Source organism: Saccoglossus kowalevskii, chromosome 7 (genome assembly GCF_978046115.1).
Source record: "Saccoglossus kowalevskii chromosome 7, keSacKowa6.1, whole genome shotgun sequence".
Taxonomy (NCBI): domain Eukaryota; kingdom Metazoa; phylum Hemichordata; class Enteropneusta; family Harrimaniidae; genus Saccoglossus; species Saccoglossus kowalevskii.
In genome coordinates, this window is record NC_140647.1 from 23,948,377 (window position 1) to 23,972,252 (window position 23,876).

General features: G+C 32.7%; 1 protein-coding gene across 2 annotated transcripts in view; it reads right to left on the reverse strand.

The window, feature by feature from the left end:
• LOC102807700 (uncharacterized) overlaps positions 1 to 23,527 on the reverse strand; it is a 39,841-nt gene extending 16,314 nt beyond the window's left edge. Inside the window, exons 1-8 of one of the 2 annotated variants that reach the window (XM_085501336.1) lie at positions 23,299 to 23,527; positions 15,372 to 15,452; positions 12,858 to 12,969; positions 11,970 to 12,069; positions 10,036 to 10,176; positions 7,913 to 8,029; positions 5,669 to 5,829; positions 3,314 to 3,563 (exon numbers count right to left, since the gene is read on the reverse strand). In XM_085501336.1, the coding sequence (XP_085357462.1) occupies positions 3,314 to 3,563; positions 5,669 to 5,829; positions 7,913 to 8,029; positions 10,036 to 10,176; positions 11,970 to 12,069; positions 12,858 to 12,969; positions 15,372 to 15,452; positions 23,299 to 23,335 (999 nt within the window). In that variant the 5' untranslated portion in view covers positions 23,336 to 23,527. Of the gene's footprint in view, positions 1 to 3,313; positions 3,564 to 5,668; positions 5,830 to 7,912; positions 8,030 to 10,035; positions 10,177 to 11,969; positions 12,070 to 12,857; positions 12,970 to 15,371; positions 15,453 to 19,357; positions 20,071 to 23,298 lie in introns of those variants that run through there. The other variant, XM_085501335.1, reaches the window with a different exon arrangement.
• Between the last annotated feature and the right edge of the window lie 349 nt (positions 23,528 to 23,876).

Here is a 23,876-nt window from a genome sequence, read left to right on the forward strand (position 1 = left end):
ACACACTGGTTCATTTTATCTTGGAACTACACACTGGTTCAATTTATCTTGGCACTACACATTGGTTCATTTTATCTTGGAACTACACACTAGTTCATTTTATCTTGGCACTACACACTAGTTCATTGTATCTTGGCACTACACACTGGTTCATTTTATTTTGGCACTACACACTGGTTCATTTTATTTTGGCACTACACACTGGTTCATTTTATCTTTGCAGTACGCACTAGTTCATTGTATCTTGGCACTACATACTGGTTCATTTTATCTTGGCACTACACACTGGTACATTTTATTTTGGCACTACACACTGGTTCATTTTATCGTGGCACTACACACTGTTTCATTTTATCTTGGCACTACACACTGGTTCATTTTATCTTGGCACTACACACTGGTTCAATTTATCTTGGCACTACACACTGGTTCAATTTATCTTGGAACTACACACTGGTTTATTTTATCTTGGCACTACACACTAGTTCATTGTATCTTGGCACTACACACTGGTTCATTTTATCTTGGCAATACACTGGTTCATTTTATCTTAGCACTAACACACTAGTTCATTTTATCTTGGCACTACACACTAGTTCATTGTATCTTGGCACTACACACTGGTTCATTTTATTTTGGCACTACACACTGGTTCATTTTATTTTGGCACTACACACTGGTTCATTTTATCTTTGCAGTACGCACTAGTTCATTGTATCTTGGCACTACACACTGGTTCATTTTATCTTGGCACTACACACTGGTTCATTTTATTTTGGCACTACACACTGGTTCATTTTATCTTGGCACTACACACTGTTTCATTTTATCTTGGCACTACACACTGGTTCATTTTATCTTGGCACTACACACTGGTTCAATTTATCTTGGCACTACACACTGGTTCAATTTATCTTGGAACTACACACTGGTTTATGTTATCTTGGCACTACACACTAGTTCATTGTATCATGGCACTACACACTGTTTCATTTTATCTTGCCACTAACACACTGGTTCATTCTATCTTGGCACTATACCCTGGTTCATTTTATCTTGGCACTAACACACTGGTTCATTTTATCTTGGCACTACACCCCAGTTCATTTTATCTTTGCACTACACACTGGTTCATTTTATCTTGGCACTACACACTGGTTCATTTTATCTTGGCACTACACACTGGTTCATTTTATCTTGGCACTACACACTGGTTCATTTTATCTTAGCACTAACACACTAGTTCATTTTATTTTGGCACTACACACTAGTTCATTGTATCTTGGCACTACACACTGGTTCATTTTATTTTGGCACTACACACTGGTTCATTTTATCTTTGCAGTACGCACTAGTTCATTGTATCTTGGCACTACACACTGGTTCATTTTATCTTGGCACTACACACTGCTTCATTTTATTTTGGCACTACACACTGGTTCATTTTATCTTGGCACTACACACTGTTTCATTTTATCTTGGCACTACACACTGGTCCATTTTATCTTGGCACTACACACTGGTTCAATTTATCTTGGCACTACACACTGGTTCAATTTATCTTGGAACTACACACTGGTTTATTTTATCTTGGCACTACACACTAGTTCATTGTATCTTGGCACTACACACTGGTTCATTTTATCTTGGCACTACACACTGGTTCATTTTATCTTAGCACTAACACACTAGTTCATTTTATCTTTGCACTACACACTGGTTCATTTTATCTTGCCACTACACACTGGTTCATTTTATCTTGGCACTACACACTGGTTCATTTTATCTTGGCACTAACACACTGGTTCATTTTATCTTGGCACTACACACTAGTTCATTTTATCTTGGAACTACACACTAGTTCATTTTATCCTGGTACTACACACTGGTTTATTTTATCTTGGCACTACACACTGGTTCATTTTATCTTGGAACTACACACTGGTTTATTTTATCTTGGCACTACACACTGGTTCATTTTATCTTGGAACTACACACTGGTTTATTTTATCTTGGCACTACACACTGGTTCAATTTATCTTAGCACTACACACTAGTTCATTGTATCTTGGCACTACACACTGGTTCATTTTATCTTGGCACTGCACACTGGTTCAATTTATCTTGGCACTACACACTGGTTCAATTTATCTTGGAACTACACACTGGTTTATTTTATCTTGGCACTAACACACTGGTTCTTTTTATCTTGGCACTACACCCTAGTTCATTTTATCTTTGCACTACACACTGGTTCATTTTATCTTTGCACTAACACACTAGTTCATTTTATCTTGGCACTACACACTGGTTCATTTTATCTTGGCACCACACCCTAGTTCATTTTATCTTGACACTACACACTGGTTCATTTTATCTTGGCACTAACACACTGGTTCATTTTATCTTGGCACCACACCCTAGTTCATTTTATCTTGACACTACACACTGGTTCATTTTATCTTGACACTACACCCAAGATCATTTTATCTTGGCACTACACACTGGTTCATTTTATCTTGGCACTACACACTAGTTCATTTTATCTTAGCACTACACACTGGTTCATTTTATCTTGGCACTACACACTAGTTCATTTTATCTTGGCACTACACACTGGTTCAATTTATCTTGGCACTACACACTGGTTCATTTTATCTTTGCAGTACACACTAGTTCATTGTATCTTGGCACTACACACTGGTTCATTTTTTCTTGGCACTACACACTGGTTCATTTTATCTTGGCACTACACACTGGTTCAATTTATCTTAGCACTACACACTGGTTCATTGTATCTTGGCACTACACACTGGTTCATTTTATCTTGGCACTACACACTGGTTCAATTTATCTTGGCACTACACACTGGTTCAATTTATCTTGGAACTACACACTGGTTTATTTTATCTTGGCACTACACACTAGTTCAATTTATCTTGGAACTACACACTGGTTTATTTTATCTTGGCACTACACACTAGTTCATTGTATCTTGGCACTACACACTGGTTCATTTTATCTTGGCACTACACACTGGTTCATTTTATCTTGCCACTACACACTGGTTCATTTTATCTTGGCACTACACACTGGTTCATTTTATCTTTGCACTACATACTGAATTCATTTTATCTTTGCACTACATACTGGTTCATTTTAATTTGGCACTACACACTGGTTCATTTTAATGTGTACTACTCATTGGTTCATTTTATCTTGCATATTCGCAAACTTCTGTGCACTGGCTAGAGAAGTCTAAACCAAATGCTCAAAGGTGCTTTTAACCTTCTCTAATATTAGCACCACTCACCTGGTTGAGATTACTTTCAAACAACAAATGTTGCAATAACTGAGTAATTCTATGATCAGCTTTCTGGTACAGCACATCAGATTTCTGATCAGCCCCTGATAGTCTTTCAAAATATTTTTCCATAACTAATAATGTATCTTTGAACATTGGTGTCTGAGCCATTGATACAAAGATTGGATTGTCATCAGGCACCCTTAATTTGTTGAGTAATCCTCGACACTGGCTTAACAGTGGATCAATTTCCAATTGCCTGCAAAAAAAAAAAGCAAAACAATCACATAACCATCCCTCTGAGAAGGTCTTGTGGGTATAAGTTGGGTACCCAAACATGTCTGGCCAAAATATTTAACCCAAATTACAATTTGTTTTCTCTTGAAAGCTGCATAGGTGACTTTGGACAAGTGATTCCCCCTACTAACTCCATCAATAAGTACTTTATCAAGTCAGATACTGCTGGCCACATGACTTGGTAGAACTATCCTTGTGTCGGTGTCGTGGTGATATGTTACAAGTAACGGTTCACCTAGTAAGGAACATGACTACAGATCTAAATATGTGAATTACAGTGATATCATGTTCCCACTGGGTAATTCTATAGCATTGTTTGATTTCTGTTTTAGTCAAGCAAATATGCATACATACATGTAACAAAATTATCATACTAGTAACCAAAAGTTGGTGTTTACTAAATGTGATTTTATCACACTAATTTTATAATCGGGATGTATTACAGACCATCAGGATTTCAATTAATTTCAGAATGTAAAATTATGCTTAACATCTTTCAATGTAAGCAGGTTTGGACATTAAAGTAGTATAGTGCACTTATAGTACAGATTTCACTTTAAAGCACTTATAGTACAGATTTCACTTTAAAGCACTTATAGTACAGATTTCACTTTAACGCACTTATAGTACAGATTTCACTTTAAAGCACTTATAGTACAGATTTCACTTTAAAGCACTTATAGTACAGATTTCACTTTAAAGCACTTATAGTACAGATTTCACTTTAAAGCACTTATAGAACAGATTTCACTTTAAAGCACTTATAGTACAGATTTCACTTTAAAGCACTTATAGTACAGATTTCACTTTAAAGCACTTATAGTACAGATTTCACTTTAGAAATAAGACTAAATATCCCGTAGACATCACAATGGAGATAAGCTATCATACATCAATGAGTGGCATTTTTTTTTTGCTAATTTTTTTAGGATTGTTTTTAAGGTGACAATGTTCATTAGGTTATTATGTACAATAATGAAGCTAATGTATCATGGTACAATGAAATAGCATTATTTGTATGTTACAGGTAAGCTTTTTGAGAAATGTGTTCTAATATTTCTTGAAAATTGCTATTTTTAGAACAATTCCATAGAACACAATTGCATTTTTTGACACTTTTTAAAACCCAGATTTTTTTAAATAATTCAGAACAACAAAAAGTACTCCATCATTAACAATATATGATTTTTTCAGCCCATGTCACCAGGCTAGATTTTGAGATATTGGTATTGCATAATAGTGTCAAAATGGCAACTTTCCACTAAAATACAACCATCAATTTTTCGAAAAAAAGGTTGGGGACCCCAACTTTTTTTAGGTCAATATCCTTATATTGGCTTAGAGTACAATTTATTTCAAAATGAATAAATTCTGGGTTTTTAAATTTATGAGTATGCTTCTACCTTAATCCATTTAAAACTTGCCAAAATAATAATCATGGCTACAAATGCTTATAAATGGGTTAACGTTTTAGGATAACAGACTGTACTGAAGTAAAAAGCAGCTACAACACTAGAAGTTTAATTTTTTTCGACCAATTCATTCCTTGGTATTAACAAGCTATTTGCATACTACCGTAAATACTCTAATTTAGGTGTCATTCTTTAACATTTAAATATTCTAGCAGCTAAATTTATGTTTTTCACAGTCACTGACTTCTATTTAAGAGTACCATGTTTATTGTGACTAGCGTGATTGTGTACACTTTGTTTTTGCTTGCTACTGTAGAAGGATTAATTATTCACTGGGTTTTAATTTTGCTTATTTCGCTGACTAGAAAATGTGCTAAATTAAAACCCAGTGAATATGTAAAATTTAGCATAATGATAATAAAACCGTGAATTTAAAACCCACTGAATATGCCTGAAATGGTAAATCAGCGTAATTAAAACCCAGTGAAAATTAGTCATTCTACAGTATTAGAATAATTATATTTCACCCTATTTTTCTCCTTTGGTACCACAGTATTCAGTGTTATACAGAATCAAATCCCCCCAAAATGCAGCCTATGAACCTATAATTTCATGTTTAAATTTAAATATTTATAATAAATGAATATAGTTTTACCCTTTCACTTCACGGTATTCTTGTAGTATATGTGTTTTCTGTGTTCGTAATTCTTCCACTGTTTTGCCTTTTGGCAAGTCAGAAAGTGACATCAATTGCTGGAAGGCAGGTGGTAGCTTCTGGATTAGTTCCTCAGCTTCTCGGTAGAAAGGCTCAAATATCTGAATTGATATGATCGAAAATGTCAGCGAACATGCTAATAACATTAGTGAAAAAAAGTACAACTATTCCACAAAAAGATTTTCAAGGAAATAACAGAAATACTCTTCAAAAGTGAATGGTTTTGAGATTTTGATGTAAGTTTTAAAATACATAATTTTTATGAATAAATAGCGATGCTACATGGAACAGCAATTTTTTTTTCAATGTACCGTAATGCAAAAGTTGGGGTCACCTTGAATTTACCCTTGTCAAGCATATCTCTCATAATCCTTTAGAGGGCGCTGCTTGCCCCAGGACAGACTTGTGGGTAAACTAAACATTTACATACTGGTATTTAAACCATTTTTGACATGCTTATACACATTTAATGTCTTTCATACACCATATTTTATAATAGTAGCACATATGTTCAAGTAAACAAACAAGCAGCCTCTCGGCTGAGATAGCTCCGCTGTTAGCAATGCACATTTCAATTAAAGAACAGAAGATATCATTAGAAAATGAACAATATGCATAGTATCAATGCAATGAGACTTGCTGTTTTCAACAAGAATTCAAAAATATAATTTTTAACCATAAATGATTGTGGTTTTTAACAAGAAGAAAATATCACTTTTTACCAAAAATGACAAAAATATTCATCAAAATTAGAGAATTGAAGATATCATCATGAAATGAACAAATTTGAGAGTGGTCCATATGTAGTATCTATATATGTAACATCAAAGCAATTGGACTTGTCGTTTTTAACAAGAAGTCGAAAATATCACTTTTTACCAAAAATGACAAAAATATTTACCAAAATTAGAGAATTAAAGATATCATTACAAAATGAACAAATCTGAGAGAGGTCCACATGTAGTACCTATATATGTAATATCAAAGCAATTGGACTTGCGGTTTTTAACAAGAAGTTGAAAATATCACTTTTTACCAAAAATGACAAAAATATTCACCAAAATTAGAAAATTGAAGATATCATCATGAAATTAACAAATTTGAGAGTGGTCCATATGTAGTATCTATATATGTAATATCAAAGCAATTGGACTTGTCGTTTTTAACAAGAAGTCGAAAATATCACTTTTTACCAAAAATGACAAAAATATTTACCAAAATTAGTAAATTAAAGATATCATTACAAAATGAACAAATCTAAGAGAGGTCCACATGTAGTACCTATATATGTTATATCAAAGCAATTGGACTTGCGGTTTTTAACAAGAAGTTGAAAATATCACTTTTTACCAAAAATGACAAAAACATTCACCAAAATTAGAGAATTAAGGATATCATTACAAAATGAACAAATCTGAGACAGGTCCACTTGTAGTACCTATATATGTAGTATCAAAGCAATTGGACTTGCGGTTTTTAACAAAAAGTCGAAAATATCACTTTTTACCAAAAATGACAAAAATATTCACCAAAATTAGAGAATTAAAGATATCATTACAAAATGAACAAATCTGAGAGAGATTCACATGTAGTACCTATATGTGTAATATCAAAGCAATTGGACTTGCGGTTTTTAACAAGAAGTCGAAAAATATCACTTTTTACCAAAAATGACAAAAATATTCACCAAAATTAGAGAATTGAAGATATCATCATGAAATGAACAAATCTGAGAGAGGTCTACCCAAGGTACATATACACCAAGTATCAAAGCATTCAGGCTTGTAGTTTTCAAGAAGAAGTCGAAAAAGTAAAACATTGACACGGACGACGGAGACAGACAATCACTCATATGATAAGCTCCGCTCGACAAAGTCGACAGCGGAGCTAATGATTTGAAACTACATATTGTTAAATTAAGAAAAAGTTTGGATGATCCAGCATACATGTAATTTTTGGCTTATGTGCACTTCTGTTGCATATACACTTCTAAAAGAACAAATATGGTAGCTACAACGTTGCAATCAGTGTGCTCAACTTAAAAACATAAATCCTAAATTATAAATTATATTCAAGTGTTTTGAAATTATAAAAGTGATTTAATAAAGTCCTGTCAGCCACAATAATCCCATATAATCTCTAAGCTAATGCAACGATTGAAAAGAAAGAAAATTACATACACACCTTTCTGAATTTTGTCCATGAAACATGATCATAGTTTAAATATCCTCCCATATCCTCTGTTAAATTGCTTTTATCAACGTAGTTATATAGATCACACAGGTTGTAATGAGCTGTACTCTTTAATAAAGAGAAACAAACAAAAAAATAATATAATTTCAAATGTTAAAGCAAGAAATTAATCATTGTACAGGGGGTTTTTCTAGAAAAAAAATGCTAGAGGGAGCACTGCAATTCAGTGGCACCACCAAGTTGGGGAAATAGGGTTCTCCCTACCAGGGTGTGGAGTTTTTGATAGTTCTAAGTTAAAATGGAGCATTCTATGGATTTCTTGGGGCCAAAATTACTATCAGACAGGTCACAGTTGAAGACTACATGTGATCCATGGTCAATCAGAATTTGATGGTTGCCAGAGGATCTGCTCCCCAGGGTAAGGGGGCGCATGGCCATGGCATGAGGGCGCTGCGCCCCTGTTCCCTTGTTAAAAGAAATCCCTGGTTGTAAATAGAAAGAACTAAAGTGTATTTGTAACCTAATATGTCTGGTCAGGAGGATACTTCAAGTCTGAATGACATTGGAGCTGGTATCAATGACAACAGGGGAAATTGATTGCAAAAAAAACTCAAGAATCATCTCTCGCCCGCCACCCCCACCCTAAGAGTAGAAAACACTGAGGAGTTGAAGCTGAAATGAGCATGTTACTTCACTTATCTGCAATGCATTATGGGAGAAAACTTTGCAATGAAAACTCACTATTATAATCTTTATATATATTATTATTGAATCATATCAATAATAATAATATACAACTTCTATGTCACTGAGCAAAATTTTGAGATAAATGATTTCACCATATATAACCCGTAAATAATAAAAACATGAGGAACACATATAATCCTCAACTTAGTCTGAACGTCCACAGACAAAGTTGAATTGTAAGTTCAACGTTAAAATATTTTGGGTTTCCAGTGGTTAAAAAAAACGATGATAACAACTATAATCAGAATAAATTCCGTCAACCGAAAATACGATTAAAAATCAGTGGCTGTCAAGAAATAAATTTGAGAATCTCCCAACCACTGTACATATTACAGCAATCAGATTTACATTTATAGCTTTTTATAAGTTGAAAAGATAATATTTCAAGGACAGACGATGGAATGAAGTGGGGTTAATCAAATCTTTGATTTAAAAACTACCAACTAACAGGCACAAAATAAATACTTTTAACATTCAAGTTTTGAAAATTTAACAATGGAAAAGTTACTCATCCAACCAACACATCTCCGACCTTATACTTTTCCCATTGATGTGGCGAATTGCTGGATGGATACAAATTTTTAGTCATTAATGATCTCATAAGATTAACCCTTTTTGACCGGATTATAAAAACTAAATGCCTGAATAATTGCGCTAGACAATTCATCCCATCAAATGATTCAACGGATGGTACCCCATATGCGGTTATATTAAAAGATCATCACAATGTGTGTTATGTGGACATTGATGACATAATGAATATTTAGAATTATTACACGTCCATGTCTTGTCCATCGACGACATGCCATGTATATATCACTAAATGTCACAAGTATTAGTATGTCGACTATGTACAACAGAAAATAAGTCACATTTTCAGATTATTTAACCTTTGACCCCTTAGTGGCATGTTTTTACATTTTTTTTGAATACCTTCGATAATTTAGGAACTAATAGCCATAATGTCTCATTGGCTACAGGTTTTTTTTTGGAGGAAAAATGAAAAAAGTTATAAAGCTTTGATTTGCAAAAGATGACAAAAGAGGAAACAATATGGTCACCTTTGTCGTTGCTATGCAACATAATTTGATGATGCCAGAGATAATATAATCATTAACCATTTTAACACCAATGTCAAGTTTGCCGGTCACCTTCCACAAAACAAACCAACGTAATTTTAAACATTGATCAGTAATTATCATGTGAATAATTACCAGGGTAACACACAAAACTACAAAAAAATGCAAAGGCAATTTCAAAATGTTGCACTGAAATAATGGCACTCAATAATAACGTTATCATCAGCTTTTAGCTCAACAATCAGTGACCTTTCACTTAGTTGACCTTGGTAACTTTGACACTCTTACCTTAAATAAAGGTATGGAAATTCCTTTATATTTTGCTTTTTTACTTTTTCTTAGTCCCAATCTTGTCAGCATGTGTTTCCGTAGATCTTTCATAATGGGGGAAACAGCATATAGCATAGCAACAGAACCTTTCATCTGAGCCTGAAAAAACAACATTACAAATATGAATATGGTATATTCACATCACTTGGTACTGAAAGGAATTCAAGCTGAGTTCAATTTTTATATTATTAAACATGTCAGTGTACATACATGTATACATACAAGCAACAATAACTGTATGTGAACTGTAAATGTATGTAAATGTGAACACTTATGGAAATATACACTAAAACCTGACGTACATTAAATCAGTTGCAAGTAAAAGACGGCGCCATCTACTGAAAGCCAGTCTTGTCAGAGATTACAACTCATGACAACTTACCGGGCTCCCGGCAAAATGTCAAATATGTAGCTATCTTAAGAGGCTATAAGCTTAAAGCCTCTTTATGAATGTCTTTCTCATAATAGTGTTTATCATGCGTTATAATTTCCAATGGTTTCTATCACCAGACCATTTCAATTCATTTAAATTTCAATACAATTTTTGTGACATCAGCCCATGCAATTGTGTCTAAAACAATATTTCGGTGACATTTGCTCATCTCTATGTGGTTATATTTAAACAAAAAAATTCTAAATCTATTTAGATCACAGTTCAATGCAGTGTAGTATAGTAACAGTTAGTAACTATTCTATGGAAATGGTATTTGGTATAGCTCTATATGGTACTATAAAATCTGTATTAGAAACTGCGGCTTCTATTAAAATGGTACAATGCAACAGAGGGGATGCGGCTTCTATTAGAGCATCTACACATATGAGAAATGATGAATTTTTGGTTCTCAATTATTCAAAAAGAGTGGGTGCGACTTCTATTAGGGATGCGGCTTCTAATACAGATTTTACGGTAATTGTATTTGGTAGGTTCTTAACGTTCAGTCTTTTGAGTATATATTGTCGCTTCAATATAACTGGCTACTCACCAAAATGAAATGTCAAATTTTAAAATGATATAGTAAAATCAAATTTATATCAAATATATATAAATTTTCCATTCCATGTCAAAAAGCAAAATTTTCAAGATATGGTGAAACCAGTGCAAAAAATGCAGATTTTGTTCATTTTCTAAGATACTTCAGACTGGAAAGATTATTCGATGATTCCCATTTTTTCGGCATTTTTTTTTACTAATAACATTTACCCATAATAATAAAAACATGGCATATAATGTTCAAATCAACCCGAACCTTCATACGAAAGAACAAGGCGAACACACTTATGGTGCAGGAATTCATTGAAATGCTGCCAAGTTATTCCACGTAACTGTGTGAATGTCTAAACAAAAAAAACTAGGGGTTAACTGAACTAGTTTTTGAAATAGAACCCTCAGTTGTATTTTTGAATATTTTTTAATTCAAAATGGCCATGGGGGAAATCACATTGTTTCCATGGCAACAAGTTAGGGCACTCCTGGCAATGTAGTGGCAATGTGCTTAAAATCATATAAATTGAAACATGCATAGACCATTCCACACATATTTGCTAACATGTCTGAGAGAAAAAAAAGATTACAAAAAGAATTTTAAAATAATAAGCATGACTAGTACCCTGTACATTGTTGAACTATAGAGGGCGACATCTGCATAAAAGCTATCAAATTCATATTCCTCATGTTGTGGCTACCATGGATACACACATAGCATTGTGAACAAAATGTTACCATGACAGCAATTCTTCACAAATCATTATTTTTTTTAATGGAGGACAGGGGGTCAGATCCTCCTAAGTGATTCTCTAATTAAAACGGTAATTGTAGCTAAGATAAATATCTAATGCGAATTCAAATCTTACGAAAGACACGTTTTTGATTCATGGTTATGATCTTGTCTTACCTGGACACTGTTCAATGTAGTTATAATGATGTCAATAATGCTCTCATTTGCTTTACACAGATCAACAACAAAACCAAAACCAACATGTTTTATCTGTGGTCTAAAAAAATAAAAACAAAAACATGAATACTCTAACAAAACACTAATAACAGGTAAAGAGGCATAAAGTGGTGAGGTTAGTTTATCATCCATTAAAATACTTGTCGCAAACAAGTAATCAAAATTCAATTGCGCCCCAAAATGATGCCGCTGATTACTCAGTTGTCGCAGCGTATGTTATACCAAGTCTACTTGGTATCGACTTTGAATTGCTTTTCCTTCTTGGTGCATATTCTCGTTTGTGTAAAATGCAACCTCTCACCAATGTATTCAAATACTTTGAATTTATACTTCAATTATATTTGGTCTACGCGAAAACATTAATCTTTCTAAACATTTTCTGAGATCATGCATGATGTATTTTCACAAAATAATGCAATCATGTTTTTCATTATGTTGATCTCTACGTTATCTGGATTGCTTTGTGATTTCATTCCAAGGCAAATAAAATAGTTTTTCTGCCAATTATTATAACTACATAGTTTCCAAGTTTTTGGCTCGGCCAAATTTATTTAATTTTTCATTGGAACTTTGTGGCAATGTTATCCTTTTAATTTTCCAGTCTTTCGTGTTCATTTATGAGCTTTACAATAAGTGTGAATGGCTGTGCAAGCCTACCATACACGACCATGGTCAGCTGGTGTCATGGAATCTATGCATAAAAAGCGATCGACCTGCGACCGCCAATCTCCACCACAGCGATAGCCGTGGTGCACCATCTGTTTGATTTCTTATTCCCTCCTTATTTGGTGGTCAACCTCAGTAAAATCTTAACTCAATTAAATTTACCTTGTAATTCCAATATAATACTTAATAACATCTTCTAATGTCGTGCTTCTTAGAACATTGAACTGTTTAGATGGTATTGTAATAATAGGTCTACCTTCTTGATCTCGGCCACCTGAAATATATGAAACATCTTTGTCAGCTACCACACATTATTTGAATCATTAATATCATAATATTAAACTTGTACATCTACATGCATGAATGGCCCTTTAAGGTCATATACTTAATACTAGTCAATAAATACCAGGGTGTATAATTTAATAAGGTCATGGTCTGCACCCATTTGTCAATAAATACCAAGGTGTGTAATTTATTAAGGTCATGGTCTGCACCCATTTGTCAATAAATACCAGGGTGTATCATTTATTAAGGTCATGGTCTGCAACCATTTGTCAATAAATACCAGGGTGTTTAATTTATTAAGGTCAAGGTCTGCACCCATTTGTCAATAAATACCAGGGTGTATAATTTATTAAGGTAATGGTCTGCACCCATTTGTCAATAAATACTTAGGTGTATAATTTATTAAGGTCATGGTCTGCAACCATTTGTCAATAAATACCAGGGTGTTTAATTTATTAAGGTCAAGGTCTGCACCCATTTGTCAATAAATACTAAGGTATATAATTTATTAAGGTCATGGTCTGCAACCATTTGTCAATCAATACTAAGGTGTATAATTTATTAAGGTCATGGTCTGCAACCATTTGTCAATAAATACCAGGGTGTATAATTTAATAAGGTCATGGTCTGCAACCATTTGTCAATAAATACCAGGGTGTAAAATTTATTAAGGTCATGGTCTGCAACCATTTGTCAATAAATACCAGGGTGTATAATTTATTAAGGTCATAGTCTGCACCCATTTGTCAATAAATACCAGGGTGTATAATTTATTAAGGTTATGGTCTGCACCCATTTGTCAATAAATACCAAGGTGGGTAATTTATTAAGGTTATGGTCTGCAACCATTTGTCAATAAATACCAGGGTGTATAATTTATTAAGGTCAAGGTCTGCACCCATTTGTCAATAAATACCGGGGTGTATAATTTATTAAGGTCATGGTCTGCACCCATTTGTCAATAAATACCAGGGTGTATAATTTTTTAAGGTCATGGTCTGCAACCATTTGTCAATAAATACCAAGGTGTATAATTTATTAAGGTTATGGTCTGCAACCATTTGTCAATAAATACCAGGGTGTTTAATTTATTAAGGTTATGGTCTGCAACCATTTGTCAATAAATACCAGGGTGTATAATTTATTAAGGTCATGGTCTGCACCCATTTATCAATAAATACCAGGGTATATAATTTATTAAGGTTATGGTCTGCAACCATTTGTCAATAAATACCAGGGTGTTTAATTTATTAAGGTCAAGGTCTGCACCCATTTGTCAATCAATACTAAGGTGTATAATTTATTAAGGTCATGGTCTGCAACCATTTGTCAATAAATACCAGGGTGTATAATTTATTAAGGTCATGGTCTGCAACCATTTGTCAATAAATACCAGTGTGTAAAATTTAAAGGTCATGGTCTGCAACCATTTGTCAATAAATACCAGGGTGTATAATTTATTAAGGTCATAGTCTGCACCCATTTGTCAATAAATACCAGGGTGTATAATTTATTAAGGTTATGGTCTGCAACCATTTGTCAATCAATACTAAGGTGTATAATTTATTAAGGTCATGGTCTGCAACCATTTGTCAATAAATACCAGGGTGTATAATTTATTAAGGTCATGGTCTGCAACCATTTGTCAATAAATACCAGTGTGTAAAATTTAAAGGTCATGGTCTGCAACCATTTGTCAATAAATACCAGGGTGTATAATTTATTAAGGTCATAGTCTGCACCCATTTGTCAATAAATACCAGGGTGTATAATTTATTAAGGTTATGGTCTGCACCCATTTGTCAATAAATACCAAGGTGTGTAATTTATTAAGGTTATGGTCTGCAACCATTTGTCAATAAATACCAGGGTGTATAATTTATTAAGGTCAAGGTCTGCACCCATTTATCAATAAATACCAGGGTATATAATTTATTAAGGTTATGGTCTGCAACAAAAACATATGTTTCTGATCATCTCTAAATAATAAAATCATCAAAACATAATATAAATCTTTTCAACCTTTCATACCGTGTATCACATAATATGTTCATGATAAAAACAAAACAATTATTTATATTTCTTTCAATACTTCATTAAAATTGAGAAGGAAATATTTACTGAAATGAAGGCCATAAAAAGAGGGCTCAGAAAAAAAAGAAAAAAGTTACAGATGAAAATTTTTCCAAAAATAAAGTTTTCGAATTTCAAAACTGTCATCAAATGATACTTTTAATTTAATTCTCCATTCCTTTTTTTTTCTATAACACATATTTTTTAACTGATGCGCATGAACTGAAAAATTATTTTTTTCTGGGCCCTATCAAGTGGGTCACCACCCAAAGCAAATGTGTTTGTGGCTTGAATTTCATGCCATGTGTGTTGTCTCACCTGTCAGTAATGCTACTTGCGATTTCATCAAGTCATCTGGCGGCATCACAGGTATCTTGCCCAATACCGGTGAACCTTCCTCTGCAAATAGGTAACACAAATCAAAGATATAAAACTCTGATTCAATCAAAAGGTTATTCAATTTTTTTACTACATACTGCAGTTTTCATACTGGGTAGTTAATAAGTGTAATCGATACGAAGAGCCATGCACAAATTGTGGATACAAGTAGATGAATGTCGCATTCTTTTAAAGTCTGGATTTTGTAAAGCAAACTATTTTTTATTTTTATTTTTTATTTTGAGTAGTCCAGTTGGTATACAATCTCTAGATAATGGTAGTTTGTGTGACTAGGGCTATAGTACAGTTAATTAAATAATGAGTGCATGTAAATAAGCAAATATTATTATCCTTATAAACAAAGATATAGTCACTGGTAATTGTATACATACACTGTATTAAGGTAGCCTCAAACAATTGATATTGAGTAACGTGTTCCAGCTCTGCTTACATGTAACGTATACATACATTGTAACCTCTACACATACTGCATTCTTACTGGTCATATTGTTATTAATATTGTAAAACACTATTTTTGATTAATAGTCAATATAAAAGGGCCTGTTATCAATATTGTATTCGAAAAATATCATATTTGTTATATCAGAGGTGTATCTCCAATAGAATCACATTTAAACAAACAGTTGCTTGTATTATTATTATTATTATTATTATTATTATTTATATAGCACATTACACTGCGTCTCAGAGCAAATTACAAAGTTGAAATGGCAATAAAAATATGATTTAAAAAAAAGATTTTTTAAGTTAAAATGACAATAAGATTGGGATTAATAACATTGGTTAAAAAGAAATGTTTTCAAGTTTCATGGTTACCGCATATTAATTAAGTTAATTTTATGAAGCAATATTTAAAAAGGAAATCAAATAATTTAGAACTAATCATTATTTCAACAACAACAAACCGAGTACTACTAGTATATACAGTGCCACATAAAATTTACTCTGTGACCCAGTTAATGAACTTGATTCTCTAGAGCTTCAAAATTCCATTTATGGTCGCTAATTAATTTAATAAATGAAAATGTAATTTAGCTTAGGAAACTAGAGCTTTTATATTAGTTTTCTATTGCTTTTATTTATGCACACATTAAGTATATAATGTATAAGAATATCTTTTATGATTCATTATAATCATAATGCACTCCAAACTGAATGTTTAGTTATAATTAAAATCCACTTTAAATAGTAATACAGTAAAACAGATTTACCTTATCAAAGGCCAAATAATAATAAAAATGGTGTTGTTTCTATAAAATGCTTTTAAAAAATCAAGTAGGTACATGATTTTTATTTTGTTATAAAAATGTTTTTACAGATACATGTGTCATTAGTCAAGTTTGAAGTTGTTTAGATTACCCAGTTTTGTATTTCTATAAAATCACATTTAAAGCTTCCACAATTTTGTGATATTTTCTCAAATATAAGCAAAAAAGGTTTAGGGTCGGGCAGTAAAAAATAGGGTAGTCGGGTTATATGAACCACAGAATTTGTTTTTTCTTGGCCAAATAGAAATGCATATAAACAAAAAATTTTATTTTAGTATTGTATGAGATATTTTGACTTTAATATGTAAGTGCATGCACACCTAAAACAGCATATTATATTTGTACTACTGTAAATGCATTAATTATTCACTGGGTTTTAATTTCACTATTTTCGCTGATGAGAAAAATTCGCTAAATTTAAATCTACATTTCCCTGAGAAATTCGTGAAATTAAAACACAGTGAATATGCTCAAACATCAAAAGTGGAATTAAATGATTTTACAGTATTAGAAGCGTATCATATCTAATTTGAGTGCACATAAACTAAAAATTGCGTTTAGTGGATAACCTTTTTTGACCATTGACATATCTCTATTGTCCAAGGAAATGCAAACACTGCTAATAAAGCATATTATTTACTCTAATAGAAGCACATCTCCAATAGAAGCGCATATAAACCAAAGATTGTATTTGTTATTGACTGAATCATTAAATAGGACTAATTTTTCCAGTAGAAACACATATATGCTACTAATAGGGAAAATATGGTATGACAAAACAGGTTTCAATTTCAGCCCTAAATCGACATTACCCAGGGTACCTCTTGAGGTCACAAACATGTCTCACAGTGAGGCACACAAAACTATTCAAAATAACAATATTTTGCATATGATATCAAGAAATGTGTAAATTGATGAAGCTAATGGTTATAAAAACAGCCCACCACAAACGTCAAATAATGCCAGTCAAGTCTCAGTCAAACAAAATAATTTTGTACATGCGTGTTTGAAGTAAGTATGAATATGTTAGGTTACTTAATTTACAATGACAATATGGCGTGTTTAATTACACATGTTACACAATTTTGGAGCTTAAATTTACCGGTGACAATACACAAGAGAACAATGGTGTAACATATGGCTCATGTCAAAATATTTATTTTCAATGTCACTATACTGAATTTTAAAATGCTTTTATTCTCATAATGTAATTAGATAAAATTCCCCATAGAACAGTTCTAAAAGTAAACATTTTACAAAATTCCCCACAGAACAGTTTTATTTTAAACAGTTTTAAACATTTTATTCTTTATTATTTTTGACAGACGTGGACAAAATGCATGAGTACACAAGGCAAATTATGAGAAAGTATTTTATGCACTCTCCCTAAATTTTGCTGTCAACAAGAGATTTGACATATATATTCCTGTATTATCATATATTGTTCATACAAATTTTTAGAAGGAAATGTTTGTTTTGAAAAAATTATAATTGTTTCAATTTATGAATGAAAAATAAGTTTTAATAAACATCAGGGTGAAAGAACAGACTTGTATTCCACAGTTAAAGTTACAGTTTTAACCCAATCAGTATCTGGCACAGGAGATTCTTACCAGTAGGCGAAAATTGTTTTTCAGCATCTTAGCTCATCACAAATTTTTTCTTGACAATGTGTTTAGCATGTATCTGAATTCAAGATAGCAATGTATGACAGAATTAATTATTCGATAAACAACAAAATATTTCAGTGTTGGACCAGGATGGCTTACAAACACTCTAACCTCCAGATTTGAAAGAGCTTTGAATGAAATGTTACTGACAATACAATTAAATGAAGCACTTATGTTTAGTGTTTAAAGCACAGTTGGTGCAACAGACCTTTATTCGTAAATGGCTGTAAAAATGTTGTTGACAGTGAGACGCCATGCAACTTGTTTTTAACCTCCATTCCATTCTCTACTGTCAACGAGTCCAACGTTCATCTGACCTCGCTATGGTATTAGGAACAGTGAACGTAATAACATTACCAGTATATGCCCGGTTAAATGAAACACCGGTACTATTTGGAGGGACAAAAACAAGTCACATGACTCCCTCTATCTCTTTCGGCGAGAGCTCGGCAATTATTCGTAAATAAAGTCTATAGATTGGCATGCCAGATTTGGTGTTAAGGTTTGCTACTATATATCATACAATACATCATGTTGACCTGTATCCTGGTTGACAGTATATTCTAATAATGATTGATTAACTACCAGTTATATTCAGTGTATACTAGGCACTAGTGTACCAATAAATCAAATAATTTGCATACAGTTGGTTGGTCAAATTTTAATTATTTGTTTTATTAAATTCATAGTTTTTTTTTTTATAATTTTAATAATTTAAATTTATAAAAAAAAATGTCCCTTGTTTATTATTTTCAATTGTATTCCCAAAAGCTGGTTGATGGAGAAAACCATTATTATCATAACAAATTCTATAACTGATCATTTAATTGAATACCGTGATATTAAAAATATTGATTTCTAAATAAAAATTCATTTGATTAAAAGTTTGTAGTAAATCGCTATCATAAATATTTCCATATACTGCTACAACTATTGAAACTTAATAGGATGATATTAAAACAGTTACCTTTGAATCTGACTGTTTTATGTTGCATATTGTTCTTCATTGTTCTGCATTCACAGATTTCATCTCACTTTGATGAAATACCGATGTATAACTGATATTGATGTATAGTTATTGGTTTTCACTTATTAAATACCATGTACATGTATAGAACAATGTTGACATAGAGTGAAAGATGCAGATACTCGATGTTGTCACTGTTTTTGGCATAAACCACCACTATCATCAACTCTCTTTTCTATATCCTTACACACACATCAAATGTGCTGGTATTCATTGTCTAATTTAACAAATTTGTCAGTTTTTTGGGAGGTCATATGAGTAGATAGCAACAAATGCTGATGTCCCACAATATTTCTGACCTGTTTTATGTTTTACAGTTTTAATTACTTGCTGAACACGGGCGTTAATTTCGGTGTAGATGAAATCGCAAGTAGAGATCCAGATACAAATTCATTACAATTGATGCACAGCGTCTGCTTGTTAGGTTCAACCGACAAACCACACGCTGACTGACACAATATAACTGCATTGCAGTTGTCACAGTTACAATACAGATGACCTCAAGGCCAGCGAAATGAACAGTAGAATCACACACAATATTTTTTACGCTGGTATCTCAGTTCCATTCAACTTGATGACAACAATGATAATATCCTCTGTATAATATCAGGTTATATTCCACAGACTATTCCTTCATCATATGCGATAGTTCCCATCCACAACACCATCACTGTAGAGTTATGCTCCCTATTTCTCTCACTGACTGGTATAAAGATGAATTATAATTTATACAGAGTCATGTGACACCAACAATTTTAATAATTTGCCTATTACACAGCATGCATTTACTAAATATGCAAACTACTGGCCCTGTAACCTGAATAATGTAATCCAGCACTACAAAAGTCTGGGTGTGAAGGCCAGCATTTGTTTAAAGAGCATATTTTGCACGCGCTTGGCATACACATTGCGCTCGGTGTGCGATAACAGTAGGTATACTTTATTTTTTTTTTATTTAAAACCTTTTCAATGTTATAATTAATTAATATCATTTTACATATGATCTTACTGAACCATTAAATGATGAAATTTGTGACTACGGTGTGTTTGGTTTAAATTATATTGATAAATGTTGTTTGCCACGTCTGCAGTATATTCACAGCTGTTACCAGTGCAATTCAGGGCTACCATGAACACATCTACTGTTATGTAAATTGATGTAAATGTTATACAGTGTAATCAGTGCGCGATGTGCTTGTTTTATAACAAAACGCAGTTTACAACAAGAACAATGCATCGACCAATACTTATATGTATTGTATACAGAGCGTTTTTGAATTCTACCATATGGTTTGAGGTCAAAGGTCAAAATGTATATAAATGCCATGCAACTATATAGGATAACAATGTTTCTAGACCAAGATATTTTTGTTTTCCGGTAAATAGCTCAATATTATGTTGACTACAGTACAAACCCTCTTCCTTCTCTACCCCACCATCAAATGCCCAGAAAGTTTGCCTTGCCACCAGTCAAAAATTACAGATATTCTTTAGACTATTCCTATAATCTAAGGCAATTTTATCAAATTTGATACACAAAATTGAAAAAAAAAATTGATGAAACATGATGCCTAATTACATGTACAGTATAAAAAGTATCATAAAACCAATAATAACTCATCAGCTCTATTTATATTTATAACAAAAAAAAATTTGAAATCTTTTAGGTTTTGATAGTAGTTTTATTACAAATAGCCTTCGAAAATTTGCAAAAGACAATACGTAACATCACAAAATTCTAGAGTTATTTGTTTTTTTACGTAACTTTTGTAACAGGTGATTTTTTTTTGTTCTCTGAAAGATCTTGTGTTTTGAGTTGAAAGTCCATCCCAATCGTCTGCTGCAAAAAAATAAACAATTTCACTTTGAATGTCGAAATGATAGTCTTTCAAATGTGAAATTAAAATTGCACATATCAAATGTGTATAGCACATCAATTGTTTGATTTCATGCATAATGCAAGGTATTGCAGTGAACGAAAAATGGTCTATTGTTATGTTATTGTTGAATAATAATGTTCGTAAAAAGGCAATGCAGAACACTTCTATTTGAGAATTTTTAAATCATTTTGTTCGAAAATATATAGGAGAAAAGCAGGAGTTCAGGAGAAGAAGGGTGCAGCGACCTCTTACCGAACCTCGAACCGTCAGTAGATTATGACCAGTTATAACAAATACATGTAACAAGGGTGCAGCGACCTCTTACCGAACCTCAAACCGTCAGTAGATTATGACCAGCTATAACAAATACATGTAACAAGGGTGCAGCGACCTCTTATCGAACCTCGAACCGTCAGTAGATTATGACCAGCTATAACAAATACATGTAACAAGGGTGCAGCGACCTCTTACCGAACCTCGAACCGTCAGTAGATTATGACCAGTTATAACAAATACATGTAACAAGGGTGCAGCGACCTCTTACCGAACCTCGAACCGTCAGTAGATTATGACCAGTTATAACAAATACATGTAACAAAGGTGTGCTCCTTCTTACAATTCACAAAAACCCTGAAATGAGTGTTTGGCCCAGTTCGTTCAGAGTCGAATAGAACAACTCCCTCAATCACTTAGGGATCAATAATATATTCTTAATATTTGAGAATTTGTTTTAAATCTAGACACAACAACTTTTTTTCATCTCTCTCTGTTATGATAGGACTTACATTCCTTGAGAAATAGGTACACTTGAAGAAGACAAGTAAGAATACAGCACGATTTTACGATCAAGAGGGATGCAATTCATTCATCTACAGTTTTCGCACAGAAATTACAAACACTATCAACCTCTGAGATGCCATGGTTTAAATGGAACAGAATTTTTAGCTCAGCTATTGGAATATTTGAAAATAATTTGTGTGTCGTTCTTTAGAATTTTAAGGTAGCGACTCACGTTCATGGCTAATTTTAAGGTTTTTTTTTTTATTTTCTGAATTTATATCAAATTATCCAAGTTACAATAATAACTTTATTACACAACTGCACAATTACGTTTATAAGTAATGATCATACACATTAAAAAAACTTTCTTCATTTTAACTTTATTTATTGAATGTTGTATTATGTGCAACTAATAGAAATTGTATTTGTAAGAAAGCAATAAATTATTTTCCCAAAGTAAACTTGGAGATCAAACAGAACAGTAAGCTAAAGTACTATGAAAAACATTATTTATTTAGCAGCAACTTATAAACTATAAATTTGATGTTGTTTAGTTTATAAGATTTGCCCGTTACCCATGAATACATTGATGTAGTATTAATCTAAGTATTTTTGTTTTTTTTAAATATGGGGGGGGGGGGGGTAATAAATCATAACTACGAAATCATCTCTATTTCATATCTGAAGAAACAAACAAATATTTATTTGTAAGTAATCTTTATTGCTATTGTATCCAATTTGAGATCTTGACATAAAATACAATAAAGTCAAATACATGTAACAAAAACAAAAATAATATTGTAAATAAATGAAATAAATACATATCTCAAAATAAGAAATAAGAAATGAATAATTGTAATATAAATTGTATATTGTTTGTATTGAATTTAAATGAATTTAAATGAATGGGGCTGCAAGTAATAATACTAGTTGTAAATTCAGACTTCAAACCGAACATGAGATTCCGGTATTGACTTCTTAAAGTACAAACAATACAGGATGTTGTTGTACTCGTATTCCGGATGCGGGCTCTGAAAAGGATGACGGCATCCCAACATAACGGTCTAATCTAAGTGAGTGTAGTTACACAAAAAACACCCTAATTCAATATTTATTGGAACTGATTTGGGTCAATATTTAAAAAAAAAATGCATCAATACAAAATTTCTAGTATCAATTGAAGCAAGTGAAAATGTTTGCGTAACATTGATGGAATCTTACCCGAGATCTTTTCAGAGATCTTTTCCAATTTCCACATCTTCCTCGTAGAATTACGGTCAGCGGTAAATGATCTCTTCTGCTAAGTAATTTGTGGCTCTCCAAACTGAAGGAAATTATTAAACGTGAACTAGCATGTTATAAATTTAAGAAACAGCCCGAATCTGCCAGCGAGCGCCGCACCGTTACTCCATTGGCGATACATCAATAATAGCGCCATTTTGAATGGACCATACCAAAAACACTGATCTTATAGGGTGAACAGCTTTCCTCTGCACATAGTTCGTGTAACTATCGCGCGAAACATCGGTTCGAAATACAATCCGGAATTTCATATTCTCCGGCATATTGATTATTTAATTTTGTGTTGATAAACGTAAGACAGCAAAGTTTATTCGCGTAACATCAAATTAATTCGAGTCACATTGAAAATGGTAGGAACAAAATTTCCAATCTTACACCCCCTCAAGACTTTAAAATGTTATGATCCAAACAAGTGTGGAAAAAATGTTTTAGATGCCTGTACATTTTACGTTCGTTGTATACGAAGCATGGGACCCGTTTGTCCTTGAAATTACATT